This window comes from Oncorhynchus tshawytscha, unplaced genomic scaffold, assembly GCF_018296145.1.
Source record: "Oncorhynchus tshawytscha isolate Ot180627B unplaced genomic scaffold, Otsh_v2.0 Un_contig_1177_pilon_pilon, whole genome shotgun sequence".
In the NCBI taxonomy this organism is placed as follows: domain Eukaryota; kingdom Metazoa; phylum Chordata; class Actinopteri; order Salmoniformes; family Salmonidae; genus Oncorhynchus; species Oncorhynchus tshawytscha.
In genome coordinates, this window is record NW_024607609.1 from 3,290 (window position 1) to 18,776 (window position 15,487).

At 49.8% G+C, this 15,487-nt stretch overlaps 1 protein-coding gene across 1 annotated transcript; it reads left to right on the plus strand.

Moving 5' to 3' along the window:
- Positions 1 to 264: 264 nt before the first annotated feature.
- Positions 265 to 10,844, plus strand: LOC121842781 (AP-3 complex subunit sigma-2; the record flags this gene model as incomplete). Its single annotated transcript, XM_042312525.1, is given in 3 exon segments — positions 265 to 336; positions 8,721 to 8,828; positions 10,559 to 10,844. Coding segments are annotated over 3 exon segments (306 nt in total), but the record flags the coding sequence as incomplete, so codon positions are not given.
- Between the last annotated feature and the right edge of the window lie 4,643 nt (positions 10,845 to 15,487).

Genomic DNA, 15,487 nt, shown 5'->3' on the forward strand with positions numbered 1-15,487 from the left:
GGGAACTCCTTCAAGACTGTTGGAAAAGCATTCCAGGTGAAGCTGGTTGAGAGAATGTCAAGATAATGCAAAGCTGTCAAGGCAAAGGGTGATACTACCTGATTCCATATGTGTTATTGCATAGTTTTGATGACTTCACTATTATTCTACAATGTAGTAAATACTGAAAATAAAGAAAACCCTGGAATGAGTCGGTGTCCAAACCTTTGACTGGGACTGTATACTTAACATAAGATGGATGACTTGACAATATCTCCTCTGTAGGTGTTTGTGGAAACTCTGGACAAATGCTTTGAGAACGTCTGTGAACTGGACCTCATTTTCCACATGGATAAGGTGAGTTCAAGTCCATGGAAATCATTTACAAGGTCAGCTTTGCCAAGTTTTGGCTTGTGACACTCTTTGACGCATTAGAGTAATAAATACACTTCTGTGTATAACATGGCAGCTGGTTTATAGACACAATATGCATTCAATATGAGGAAAGCCTTCAGGAGGGAATGACTAGCAGGGGAAGCCTTGCTGAGGCAGCCTAGATGAAACCCTGCTGTGTGGAGCTAGGTAGTAGCAGGGGAAGCCTTGCTGAGGCAGCCTAGATGAAACCCTGTTGTGTGGAGCTAGGTAGTAGCAGGGGAAGCCTTGCTGAGGCAGCCTAGATGAAACCCTGCTGTGTGGAGCTAGGTAGTAGCAGGGGAAGCCTTGCTGAGGAAGCCTAGATGAAACCCTGCTGTGTGGAGCTAGGTAGTAGCAGGGGAAGCCTTGCTGAGGCAGCCTAGATGAAACCCTGCTGTGTGGAGCTAGGTAGTAGCAGGGGAAGCCTTGCTGAGGCAGCCTAGATGAAACCCTGCTGTGTGGAGCTAGGTAGTAGCAGGGGAAGCCTTGCTGAGGCAGCCTAGATGAAACCCTGCTAAGGCAGCCTAGATGAAACCCTGCTAAGGCAGCCTAGATGAAACCCTGCTAAGGCAGCCTAGATGAAACCCTGCTAAGGCAGCCTAGATGAAACCCTGCTAAGGCAGCCTAGATGAAACCCTGCTAAGGCAGCCTAGATGAAACCCTGCTAAGGCAGCCTAGATGAAACCCTGCTAAGGCAGCCTAGATGAAACCCTGCTAAGGCAGCCTAGATGAAACCCTGCTAAGGCAGCCTAGATGAAACCCTGCTAAGGCAGCCTAGATGAAACCCTGTTGGAGGTCTGAGGGGCTGACCTAGGTCTGAGGGGCTGACCTAGGTCTGAGGGGCTGACCTAGGTCTGAGGGGCTGACCTAGGTCTGAGGGGCTGACCTAGGTCTGAGGGGCTGACCTAGGTCTGAGGGGCTGACCTAGGCCTGAGGGGCTGACCTGGGGCTGACCTAGGCCTGAGGGGCTGACCTAGGTCTGAGGGGCTGACCTAGGTCTGTTGGAGGTCTGAGGGGCTGACCTAGGTCTGTTGGAGGTCTGAGGGGCTGACCTAGGTCTGAGGGGCTGACCTAGGTCTGTTGGAGGTCTGAGGGGCTGACCTAGGTCTGTTGGAGGTCTGAGGTGCTGACCTAGGTCTGTTGGAGGTCTCTGAGGGCCTGACCTTGGTCTGTTGGAGAACTCAGAGGGGCTGACCTAGGTCTGAGGGGCTGACCTAGGTCTGAGGGGCTGACCTAGGTCTGCTGGAGGTATGAGGTGCTGACCTAGGTCTGTTGGAGGTCTGAGGTCTGATGGGCTGACCTAGGTCTGTTGGAGGTCTGAGTGGCTGACCTAGGTCTGTTGGAGGTATCTGAGGGGCTGACCTAGGTCTGTTGGAGGTATCTGAGGGGCTGACCTAGGTCTGTTGGAGGTATCTGAGGGGCTGACCTAGGTCTGTTGGAGGTCTGAGGGGCTGACCTAGGTCTGTTGGAGGTCTGAGGGGCTGACCTAGGTCTGTTGGAGGTCTGAGGGGCTGACCTAGGTCTGTTGGAGGTCTGATGGGCTGACCTAGGTCTGTTGGAGGTCTGAGGGGCTGACCTAGGTCTGTTGGAGGTCTGAGTGCCTGACCTTGGTCTGTTGTAGGTATCTGTGGGCCTGACCTTTGTCTGTTGGAGGTCTCTGAGGGGCTGACCCAGGTCTGCTGGAGGTCTGAGGGGCTGACCTAGGTCTGTTGGAGGTGTCAGAGCAGCTGACCTTGGTCTGTTGGAGGTTCTGAGGGGCTGTCCTAGGTCTGTTGGAGGTCTGATGGGCTGACCTAGGTCTGTTGGAGGTCTGATGGGCTGACCTAGGTCTGTTGGAGGTGTCAGAGCGGCTGACCTCGGTCTGTTGGAGGTCTGAGGGGCTGACATAGGTCTGTTGGAGGTCTGAGGGGCTGACCTAGGTCTGTTGGATGTCTGAGTGCCTGACCTTGGTCTGTTGTAGGTATCTGTGTGCCTGACCTTGGTCTGTTGTAGGTATCTGAGGGCCTGACCTTGGTCTGTTGGAGGTATCTGAGGGGCTGACCTAGGTCTGTTGGAGGTCTGAGGTCTGATGGGCTGACCTAGGTCTGTTGGAGGTCTGAGGGGCTGACCTAGGTCTGTTGGAGGTCTGAGGTGTGAGGGGCTGATCTAGGTCTGAGGGGCTGACCTAGGTCTGTTGGAGGTCTGATGGGCTGACCTAGGTCTCTTGGAGGTATCTGAGGGGCTGACCTAGGTCTCTTGGAGGTATCTGAGGGGCTGACCTAGGTCTGTTGGAGGTCTGATGGGTTGACCTAGGTCTGTTGGAGGTGTCAGAGCGGCTGACCTCGGTCTGTTGGAGGTCTCTGAGGGGCTGACCTAGGTCCGTTGGAGGTCTGAGGTCTGATGGGCTGACCTAGGTCTGTTGGACGTCTCAGAGGGGCTGACCTAGGTCTGTTTGAGGCATCTGATGGGCTGACCTGGGTCTGTTGGAGGTTTCTGAGCGGCTGACCTCGGTCTGTTGGAGGTTTCTGAGGGGCTGACCTAGGTCTGTTGGAGGTCTGAGTGCCTGACCTTGGTCTGTTGTAGGTATCTGTGGGCCTGACCTTTGTCTGTTGGAGGTCTCTGAGGGGCTGACCCAGGTCTGCTGGAGGTCTGAGGGGCTGACCTAGGTCTGTTGGAGGTGTCAGAGCAGCTGACCTTGGTCTGTTGGAGGTCTGAGGGGCTGACCTAGGTCTGTTGGAGGTCTGATGGGCTGACCTAGGTCTGTTGGAGGTGTCAGAGCGGCTGACCTCGGTCTGTTGGAGGTCTGAGGGGCTGACATAGGTCTGTTGGAGGTCTGAGGGGCTGACATAGGTCTGTTGGAGGTCTGAGGGGCTGACCTAGGTCTGTTGGATGTCTGAGTGCCTGACCTTGGTCTGTTGTAGGTATCTGTGTGCCTGACCTTGGTCTGTTGTAGGTATCTGAGGGCCTGACCTTGGTCTGTTGGAGGTATCTGAGGGGCTGACCTAGGTCTGTTGGAGGTCTGAGGTCTGATGGGCTGACCTAGGTCTGCTGGAGGTCTGAGGGGCTGACCTAGGTCTTTTGGAGGTGTCAGAGCGGCTGACCTCGGTCTGTTGGAGGTTTCTGAGGGGCTGACCTAGGTCTGTTGGAGGTCTGAGGGGCTGACCTGGGTCTGTTGGAGGTCTGAGGGGCTGACCTAGGTCTGTTGGAGGTCTGAGGGGCTGACCTAGGTCTGTTGGAGGTCTGAGGTGTGGGCTGACCTAGGTCTGTTGGAGGTCTGATGGGCTGACCTAGGTCTCTTGGAGGTATCTGAGGGGCTGACCTAGGTCTGTTGGAGGTATCTGAGGGGCTGACCTAGGTCTGTTGGAGGTCTGAGGGGCTGACCTAGGTCTGTTGGAGGTCTGAGGGGCTGACCTAGGTCTGTTGGAGGTATCTGAGGGCTGACCTAGGTCTGTTGGAGGTCTCTGAGGGGCTGACCTAGGTCTGTTGGAGGTCTGAGGGGCTGATCTAGGTCTGTTGGAGGTCTGAGCTGCTGACCTAGGTCTGTTGGAGGTCTGATGGGCTGACCTAGGTCTGTTGGAGGTCTGAGGGGCTGACCTAGGTCTGTTGGAGGTCTGATGGGCTGACCTAGGTCTGTTGGAGGTCTGAGGGGCTGACCTCGGTCTGTTGGAGGTATCTGAGGGGCTGACCTAGGTCTGTTGGAGGTCTGATGGGTTGACCTAGGTCTGTTGGAGGTCTGAGGGCCTGACCTAGGTTTCTTGGAGGTATCTGAGGGTCTGACCTAGGTCTGTTGGAGGTCTGATGGGTTGACCTAGGTCTGTTGGAGGTGTCAGAGCGGCTGACCTCGGTCTGTTGGAGGTCTCTGAGGGGCTGACCTAGGTCCGTTGGAGGTCTGAGGTCTGATGGGCTGACCTAGGTCTGTTGGACGTCTCAGACGGGCTGACCTAGGTCTGTTTGAGGCATCTGATGGGCTGACCTGGGTCTGTTGGAGGTTTCTGAGCGGCTGACCTCGGTCTGTTGGAGGTTTCTGAGGGGCTGACCTAGGTCTGTTGGAGGTCTGATGGGTTGACCTAGGTCTGTTGGAGGTCTGAGGGGCTGACCTCGGTCTGTTGGAGGTATCTGAGGGGCTGACCTAGGTCTGTTGGAGGTCTGATGGGTTGACCTAGGTCTGTTGGAGGTCTGAGGGCCTGACCTAGGTTTCTTGGAGGTATCTGAGGGTCTGACCTAGGTCTGATGGGTTGACCTAGGTCTGTTGGAGGTGTCAGAGCGGCTGACCTCGGTCTGTTGGAGGTCTCTGAGGGGCTGACCTAGGTCCGTTGGAGGGAGGTCTGAGGGGCTGACCTAGGTCTGTTGGAGGTCTGAGGGGCTGACCTAGGTCTGTTGGAGGTCTGAGGGGCTGACCTAGGTCTGTTGGAGGTTTCTGAGGGGCTGACCTAGGTCTGTTGGAGGGTCAGAGGCTGACCTAGGTCTGTTGGAGGTCTCTGAGGGGCTGACCTAGGTCTGTTGGAGGTCTGAGGGGCTGACCTAGGTCTGATGGAGGTCTGATTGGCTGACCTAGGTCTGTTGGAGGTCTGATGGGCTGACCTAGGTCTGAGGGGCTGACCTAGGTCTGTTGGAGGTCTGAGGGGCTGACCTAGGTCTGAGGGGCTGACCTAGGTCTGTTGGAGGTCTCCGAGGGGCTGACATAGGTCTGTTGGAGGTCTGATGGGCTGACCTCTGTCTTTTGGAGGTGTCAGAGCGGCTGACCTCTGTCTTTTGGAGGTCTCTGAGGGGCTGACCTAGGTCTGTTGGAGGTCTGAGGGGCTGACCTAGGTCTGTTGGAGGTCTGAGGGGCTGACCTAGGTCTGTTGGAGGTCTGAGGGGCTGACCTAGGTCTGTTGGAGGTCTGAGGGGCTGACCTAGGTCTGTTGGAGGTCTGAGGGGCTGACCTAGGTCTGTTGGAGGTATCTGAGGGGCTGACCTAGGTCTGTTGGAGGTCTGAGGTCTGATGGGCTGACCTAGGTCTGTTGGAGGTCTCAGAGGGGCTGACCTAGGTCTGTTGGAGGTCTGATCTGAGGGGCTGACCTAGGTCTGTTGGAGGTCTGATGGGGGCTGACCTAGGTCTGTTGGATTTCTGAGGGGCTGACCTAGGTCTCTTGGAGGTATCTGAGGGGCTGACCTAGGTCTGTTGGAGGTCTGAGGGGCTGACCTAGGTCTGTTGGAGGTCTGAGGGGCTGACCTAGGTCTGTTGGAGGTATCTGAGGGCCTGACCTTGGTCTGTTGGAGGTCTCTGAGGGGCTGACCTAGGTCTGTTGGAGGTCTGAGGGGCTGATCTAGGTCTGTTGGAGGTCTGAGCTGCTGACCTAGGTCTGTTGGAGGTCTGATGGGCTGACCTAGGTCTCTTGGAGGTATCTGAGGGGCTGACCTAGGTCTGTTGGAGGTCTGATGGGTTGACCTAGGTCTGTTGGAGGTCTGAGGGGCTGACCTCGGTCTGTTGGAGGTATCTGAGGGGCTGACCTAGGTCTGTTGGAGGTCTGATGGGTTGACCTAGGTCTGTTGGAGGTCTGAGGGCCTGACCTAGGTTTCTTGGAGGTATCTGAGGGTCTGACCTAGGTCTGTTGGAGGTCTGATGGGTTGACCTAGGTCTGTTGGAGTGTCAGATGTGGCTGACCTCGGTCTGTTGGAGGTCTCTGAGGGGCTGACCTAGGTCCGTTGGAGGTCTGAGGGGCTGGTCTGATGGGCTGACCTAGGTCTGTTGGGTCTCAGACGGGCTGACCTAGGTCTGTTTGAGGCATCTGATGGGCTGACCTGGGTCTGTTGGAGGTTTCTGAGGGGCTGACCAGGTCTGTTGGAGGTTTCTGAGGGGCTGACCTAGGTCTGTTGGAGGTCTGATGGGCTGACCTAGGTCTGTTGGAGGTCTGAGGGGCTGACCAGGTCTGTTGGAGGTATCTGAGGGGCTGACCTAGGTCTGTTGGAGGTCTGATGGGCTGACCTAGGTCTGTTGGAGGTCTGAGGGCCTGACCTAGGTTTCTTGGAGGTATCTGAGGGTCTGACCTAGGTCTGATGGGTTGACCTAGGTCTGTTGGAGGTGTCAGAGCGGCTGACCTCGGTCTGTTGGAGGTCTCTGAGGGGCTGACCTAGGTCCGTTGGAGGTCTGAGGTCTGATGGGCTGACCTAGGTCTGTTGGACGTCTCAGAGGGGCTGACCTAGGTCTGTTTGAGGCATCTGATGGGCTGACCTCGGTCTGTTGGAGGTTTCTGAGGGGCTGACCTAGGTCTGTTGGAGGTATCAGAGCGTCTGACCTCGGTCTGTTGGTCTCTGAGGGGCTGACCTAGGTCTGTTGGAGGTCTGAGGGGCTGACCTAGGTCTGATGGAGGTCTGATTGGCTGACCTAGGTCTGTTGGAGGTCTGATGGGCTGACCTAGGTCTGAGGGGCTGACCTAGGTCTGTTGGAGGTCTGAGGGGCTGACCTAGGTCTGAGGGGCTGACCTAGGTCTGTTGGAGGTCTCCGAGGGGCTGACATAGGTCTGTTGGAGGTCTGATGGGCTGACAGAGGTCTTTGGAGGTGTCAGAGCGGCTGACCTCTGTCTTTTGGAGGTCTCTGAGGGGCTGACCTAGGTCTGTTGGAGGTACCAGGGGTCAGACCCAGGTCTGTTGGAGGTCTGAGGGGCTGACCTAGGTCTGTTGGAGGTCTGAGGGGCTGACCTAGGTCTGTTGGAGGTCTGAGGGGCTGACCTAGGTCTGTTGGAGGTCTGAGGGGCTGACCTGGTCTGTTGGTCTGAGGGGCTGACCTGCCCTATAAGTATCTGTCAGGTCTGGAGGTCTGAGGTCTGATGGGCTGACCTAGGTCTGTTGGAGGTCTCAGAGGGGCTGAACTAGGTCTGTTGGAGGTCTGAGGGGCTGACCTAGGTCTGATGGGCAGAGCATACCAGCGTTGTCAGAGCCATCTTGGTTTCATTTAGGCCTAGTAACTGAAAATGTAAGTCATATTATATTGCATTGTTGGTCTTGTTTGTGAGTTTCTGAGCGATTTTCGATCAATTCCCGGGTTCACTTAATGTTTTCGTGTGTATCTGAGCAGGCAGAAATGCAGCCTGTGTGACACACTTTTTATCATGCAAAGTTTACCTGCAACATGTACTGATAAAGAGGAATATGTAGACCCACGATTGTTCTGCTATGGGGAGCAAAGTTCTATATTAGTTTCTTCAGAGAGTGTAGTGGTTGAACCATGCCCTATAACCAATTAGTAGGAACTGTCAATGGGTAGGGGCTCTGGGTCTATCTGTGATTGACTGGAGGAACTGTCAATGGGTAGGGGCTCTGGGTCAATGTGGAGGCTATATACAGGGTGTACCAGTACAGAGTCAATGTGGAGGCTATATACAGGGGGTACCGGTACAGAGTCAATGTGGAGGCTATATACAGGGGGTACCGGTACAGAGTCAATGTGGAGGCTATATACAGGGGGTACCAGTACAGGGTCAATGTGGAGGCTATATACAAGGGTGCCGGTACAGAGTCAATGTGGAGGCTATATACAGGGTGTACCAGTACAGAGTCAATGTGGAGGCTATATACAGGGGTACTGGTACAGAGTCAATGTGGAGGCTATATACAGCGGGTACTTGTACAGAGTCAATGTGGAGGCTATATACAGGGGGTACCGGTACAGAGTCAATGTGGAGGCTATATACAGGGGGTACCGGTACAGAGTCAATGTGGAGGCTATATACAGAGGGTACCAGTACAGGGTCAATGTGGAGGCTATATACAGGGGGTACCGGTACAATGTGGAGGCTACAGTATATACCTATCATTTACAGGTCTGCTACATTACCTTGTTATATACCTATCATTTACAGGTCCACTACATTACCATGTTATATACCTATCATTTACAGGCCTACTACATTACCTTGTTAAATACCCATCATTTACAGGTCTTCTACATTACCTTGTTATATACCTATCATTTACAGGTCCACTACATTACCATGTTATATACCTATCATTTACAGGTCCACTACATTACCTTGTTATATACCTATCATTTACAGGTCCACTACATTACCATGTTATATACCTATCATTTACAGGTCCACTACATTACCTTGTTAAATACCTATCATTTACAGGTCCACTACATTACCATGTTATATACCTATCATTTACAGGTCCACTACATTACCTTGTTAAATACCTATCATTTACAGGTCCACTACATTACCTTGTTATATACCTATCATTTACAGGTCCACTACATTACCATGTTATATACCTATCATTTACAGGTCCACTACATTACCTTGTTAAATACCTATCATTTACAGGTCCACTACATTACCTTGTTATATACCTATCCTTTACAGGTCCACTTCATCCTTCAGGAGGTGGTGATGGGAGGGATGGTGCTGGAGACCAACATGAATGAGATCGTGGGCCAGGTAGAGCTGCAGAACCGCATGGAGAAATCAGAGGTTAGTCAGTTCACTTATTGGTCCTGTAGTTAGTCCTCTGTTAGTCTGGGCACTGGTCCTGTAGTTAGTCCTCTGTTAGTTTGGTGACTGGTCCTGTAGTTAGTCCTCTGTTAGTCTGGTGACTGGTCCAGTACTTAGTCCTCTGTTAGTCTGGTGACTGGTCCTGTAGTTAGTCCTCTGTTAGTCTGGTGACTGGTCCTGTAGTTAGTCCTCTGTTAGTCTGGTGACTGGTCCTGTAGTTAGTCCTCTGTTAGTCTGGTGACTGGCCCTTTAGTTAGTCCTCTGTTAGTCTGGTGACTGGTCCTGTAGTTAATCCTCTGTTAGTCTGGTGACTGGTCCTGTAGTTAGTCCTCTGTTAGTCTGGTGACTGGTCCTTAGTTAGTCCTCTGTTAGTCTGGTGACTGGTCCTGTAGTTAGTCCTCTGTTAGTCTGGTGACTGGCCCTTTAGTTAGTCCTCTGTTAGTCTGGTGACTGGTCCTGTAGTTAGTCTGTTAGTCTGGTGACTGTTAGTCCTCCTGTTAGTCTAGACCTTTAGGGCTGTTAGTCTAGACTCTAGACCTTTAGGGCTGTTAGTCTAGACTCTAGACCTTTAGGGCTGTTAGTCTAGACTCTAGACCTTTAGGGCTGTTAGTCTAGACTAGACTAGACCTTTAGGGCTGTTAGTCTAGACTCTAGACCTTTAGGGCTAGTCTAGTCTAGACCTTTAGGGCTGTTAGTCTAGACTCTAGACCTTTAGGGCTGTTAGTCTAGAGACCTTTAGGGCTGTTAGTCTAGACTCTAGACCTTTAGGGCTGTTAGTCTAGACTCTAGACCTTTAGGGCTGTTAGTCTAGACCTTTAGGGCTGTTAGTCTAGACTCTAGACCTTTAGGGCTGTTAGTCTAGACCTTTAGGGCTGTTAGTCTAGACTCTAGACCTTTAGGGCTGTTAGTCTAGACTCTAGACCTTTAGGGCTGTTAGTCTAGACTCTAGACCTTTAGGGCTGTTAGTCTAGACTCTAGACCTTTAGGGCTGTTAGTCTAGACTCTAGACCTTTAGGGCTGTTAGTCTAGACTCTAGACCTTTAGGGCTGTTAGTCTAGACTCTAGACCTTTAGGGCTGTTAGTCTAGACTCTAGACCTTTAGGGCTGTTAGTCTAGACTCTAGACCTTTAGGGCTGTTAGTCTAGACTCTAGACCTTTAGACTCCTAGTGAATACGACCCCTGTCTCCCAGACAGAGATGAACATTCCTCGGTTCCTAGTGAATACGACCCTGGTCTCCCAGACAGAGATGAACGTTCCTCGGTTCCTAGTGAATACGACCCGTCTCCCAGACAGAGATGAACGTTCCTCGGTTCCTAGTGAATACGACCCCTGGTCTCCCAGACAGAGATGAACGTTCCTCGGTTCCTAGTGAATACGACCCCTGGTCTCCCAGACAGAGATGAACGTTCCTCGGTTCCTAGTGAATACGACCCTGGTCTCCCAGACAGAGATGAACGTTCCTCGGTTCCTAGTGAATACGACCCCTGTCTCCCAGACAGAGATGAACGTTCCTCGGTTCCTAGTGAATACGACCCCTGGTCTCCCAGACAGAGATGAAGCCTACTGTAGATTCAACATGATGTCCATAACCAGACCCTTTAGTCTCCTCTCTCTATTACACCTGATGAGTTAATTTCATTGCTGTGTATTTCATCATCTCCACAGCTGGTGTAGAAAAGCCTCAAAGCAGAGTTGTGTCTGTTTCAGGGGGGCTTCTCTGCAGCGCCGGCGCGGGCTGTCTCCGCCGTCAAGAACATCAACCTCCCAGAAATGCCTCGCAACATCAACATCGGAGACATCAATATCAAAGTGCCCAGCCTCTCTCCCTTCTGACCAGGGAGCGGAGCAGGGGCTAGGCCCAAACGGCACACTATTCCCCATATAGTGCACTACTTTAGACCAGAGCCCTATGGCACCCTATTCCCTATATAGTGCACTACTTTAGACCAGAGCCATATGGCACCCTATTCCCTATATAGTGCACTACTTTAGACCAGAGCCCTATGGCACCCTATATAGTGCACTACTTTAGACCAGAGCCCTATGGCACCCTATATAGTGCACTGCTTTAGACCAGAGTCCTATGGCACCCTATTCCCTATATAGTGCACTACTTTAGACCAGAGCCCTATGGCACTCTATTCCCTATATAGTGCACGACTTTAGACCAGAGTCCTATGGCACCATATTCCCTATATAGTGCACTACTTTTAACCAGAGCCCTATGGGGGCTTCTGCCCTTTTGGTCTAATATAGTGCACTACACTATATATCAGTGTACTATAAGATGTGAGACACACTATATGACCTATACAGTATGTCTTCCTATGGGCCCTGGTCAAAAATAGTGCACTATATAGGGAATAGGGTGTATAGGTAGTGCACTATTTAGGGAATAGGGTGTATAGGTAGTGCACTATATATGGAATAGGGTGTTTAGGTAGTGCACTATATAGGGAATATGGTGTATAGGTAGTGCACTATATAGGGTGTATAGGTAGTGCACTATTTAGGTGTATAGGTAGTGCACTATATAGGGAATAGGGTGTATAGGTAGTGCACTATATATGAAATAGGGTCTATAGGTAGTGCACTATATAGGGTCTATAGGTAGTGCACTATATAGGGTCTATATGTAGTGCACTATATAGAGAATAGGGTGTATAGGTAGTGCACTATATAGGGAATAGGGTGTATAGGTAGTGCACTATATAGGGAATAGGGTGTATAGGTAGTGTACTATATATGGAATAGGGTCTATAGGTAGTGCACTATATAGGGTGTTTAGGTAGTGCACTATATATGGAATAGGATGTATAGGTAGTGCACTATATATGGACTAGTGTGTATAGGTAGTGCACTATATATGGAATAGGATGTATAGGTAGTGCACTATATATGGAATAGGGTGTATAGGTAGTGCACTATATAGGGTGTATAGGTAGTGCAGAGCAGCGAGGGAGGAGGCTGACTGTATGTTGGACAGGTTAATTGTTACTGTGCTCTGTTATTGATGTGTGAATCCTGGGGCTCCTCTCAAAATGATACAACTAAATAATATACCACTGCTTTTCTATTTATGAAATCACAACCAGCTTTTTCCTGTCAGGACATTATCCCTCTAACCTTCTGTCAGGACATTATCCCTCCATCCTTCTGTCAGGACATCCCTCTAACCTTCTGTCAGGACATTATCCATCTATCCTTCTGTCAGGACATTATCCCTCTAACCTTCTGTCAGGACATTATCCCTCTAACCTTCTGTCAGGACATTATCCCTCTAACCTTCTGTCAGGACATTATCCCTCTAACCTTCTGTCAGGACATTATCCCTCTAACCTTCTGTCAGGACATTATCCCTCTAACCTTCTGTCTGGACATTATCCCTCTAACCTTCTGTCAGGACATTATCCCTCTAACCTTCTGTCAGGACATTATCCCTCCATTGTTCTGTCAGGACATTATCCCTTCGTTGTTCTGTCAGGACATTATACCTCCATCCTTCTGTCGGGACATTATCCCTCTAACCTTCTGTCAGAGCATTATCCCTCTAACCTTCTGTCGGGACATTATCCCTCTAACCTTCTGTTAGGACATTATCCCTCTAACCTTCTGTCAGGACATTATCCCTCCATCCTTCTGTCAGAACATTATCCCTACATCCTCTGCCAGGACATTATTCCTCCATCCTCTGTCAGGACATTATCCCTCCATCCTCTGTCAGGACATTATCCCTCCATCGTTCTCTGAGGACATTATCCCTCTAACCTTCTGTCAGGACATTCTCCTTCCATCCTTCTGTCAGGACATTAGCCCTCTAACCCTCTGTCGGGACATTATCCCTCCATCCTTCCGTCAGGATATTATCCCTCCATCCTTCCGTCAGGACATTATCCCTCCATCCTTCCGTCAGGACATTATCCCCCCATCCTTCTGTCAGGACATTATCCCCCCATCCTTCCGTCAGGACATTATCCCCCATCCTTCTGTCAGGACATTATCCCCCATCCTTCTGTCAGGACATTATCCCTCCATCCTCTGTCAGGGCATTATCCCTCCATCCTCTGTCATGGCATTATCCCTCCATCCTCTGTCAGGACATTATCCATCCATCTTCTGTCAGGACATTAGCCCTCCATCCTTTTGTAAGGACATTATCCCTCTAACCTTCTGTCAGGACATTACCCCTCCATCCTTCTGTCAGGACATTATCCCTCTAACCTTCTGTCAGGACATTATCCCTCTAACCTTCTGTCAGGACATTACCCCTCCATCCTTCTGTCAGGACATTATCCCTCTAACCTTCTGTCAGGACATTATCCCTCTAACCTTCTGTCAGGACATTATCCCTCTAACCTTCTGTCAGGACATTATCCCTCTAACCTTCTGTCAGGACATTACCCCTCCATCCTTCTGTCAGGACATTATCCCTCTAACCTTCTGTCAGGACATTATCCCTCCATCCTTCTGTCGGGACATTATCCCTCTAACCTTCTGTCAGGACATTATCCCTCTAACCTTCTGTCAGGAATTATCCCTCTAAATTTCTGTCAGGACATTATCCCTCTAACCTTCTGTCAGGACATTAACCTTCTGTCCATTATCCCTAAACCTTCTGTCAGGACATTATCCCTCTAACCTTCTGTCAGGACATTATCCCTCCAACCTTCTGTCAGGACATTATCCCTATCCTTCTGTCAGGACATTATCCCCTAACCTTCTGTCAGGACATTATCCCTCTAACCTTCTGTCAGGACATTATCCTCTCCTTCCACCTTCTGTCAGGACATTATCCCTCAACCTTCTGTCAGGACATATCCCTCCCTCTAATCCCTTCTGTCAGGACATTATCCCTCCATTGTTCTGTCAGAACATTATCCCTCCAACCTTCTGTCAGGAAATTATCCCTCTAACCTTCTGTCAGGACAATATCCATCTATCCTTCTGTCAGGACATTATCCCCCCATCCTTCTGTCGGGACATTATCCCTCCATCCTTCTGTCAGGACATTATCCCTCTAACCTTCTGTGAGGACATTATCCATCTATCTGTCTGTCGGGACATTATCCCTCTAACCTTCTGTCAGGACATTATCCCTCTAACCTTCTGTCAGGACATTATCCCTCCAACCTTCTGTCAGGACATTATCCCTCTAAACTTCTGTCAGGACATTATCCCTCCATCCTTCTGTCAGGACATTATCCCTCTAACCTTCTGTCAGGACATTACCCCTCTATCCTTCTGTCAGGACATTATCCCTCTAAACTTCTGTCAGGACATTATCCCTCTAACCTTCTGTCAGGACATTATCCCTCTAACCTTCTGTCAGGACATTATCCCTCTAACCTTCTGTCAGGACATCTTTTCCTTTATTCTGTCTTTGTTGAAAACATTTCCCTGTTAGTCTCCACCTGTTGTTTACCAAGCAGGTGACCAATAGGATGTGATTTGATTTCTCCACGTGGGAGACGTGTAGCACAAGGCACAGCTTATTTACCTTTTCCTGTGTGCGTGGGGAAATTACACAGTTCTCCAGTTTTGTGATTTGCACAAGATAATGACTACGATGTTGCTGTTGATCCCAATGGGCGTTAATAATGACATGTTATTGTCGCTGCGTTCTGTTTTGAACGTTTTGTATTTATCAGTGTTAGTTTGTCCGTTGGTCTGTAATGAAAACACACAGTCTACGTCCTAAATGACACGGCCCTGGCCAAAGGTGTGTGTGTGTGTGTGTGTGTGTGTGTGTGATCATTGTTTGCATGGGTCCAAAGTGTGTGCACTGAACTTGGTCAAGTTCTGGGCTTTTGGCGGGTGAAATAAATGTAGTGTGGTCTTTAAGTTTGGACTGCTTATTTGTAATCAGAAGGTTTGGTATCATGTCCTGTCATATTTAATTGATTGGTTTGGTATCATGTCCTGTCATATTTAATAGATTGGTTTGGTATCATGTCCTGTCATATTTAATAGATTGGTTTGGTATCATGTCCTGTCATATTTAATAGATTGGTTTGGTATCATGTCCTGTCATATTTAATAGATTGGTTTGGTATCATGTCATATTTAATAGATTGGTTTGGTATCATGTCCTGTCATATTTAATAGATTGGTTTGGTATCATGTCCTGTCATATTTAATAGATTGGTTTGGTATCATGTCCTGTCATATTTAATAGATTGGTTTGGTATCATGTCATATTTAATAGATTGGTTTGGTATCATGTCCTGTCATATTTAATAGGTGGTTTCTGGTGTATACCAAGAGCTGCCATCAAGAAGGCCTACAATACAGTCAGTCAGAGTCGGCAGGAATCAGAGGAGTAAACAGGCATAAATATTGAATGAACCTGATTCTGTTGTCTGTCTGCAACCTTCTCAAAGCGTTTTCCAAGACCGCTTCTATCCAGAACATTGTAATGGTGAAAATATATCCATGTTATAAGTGTAGCTGCTACATTCCCTTCCAACAATAAAATGGCAGAGGAAACGTGTGTTCTTGACTGTTTATTTGGTGCCTTTTCCAAGTATACTGTTTGTACAGTGACAACAACAAACCTTTGGCAACACCTCGTTTTGTGTCTTTTCTCAGAAGACTACAGTCATGTCTTACCAGCCGACCTCAGAATGTTAGTCACAG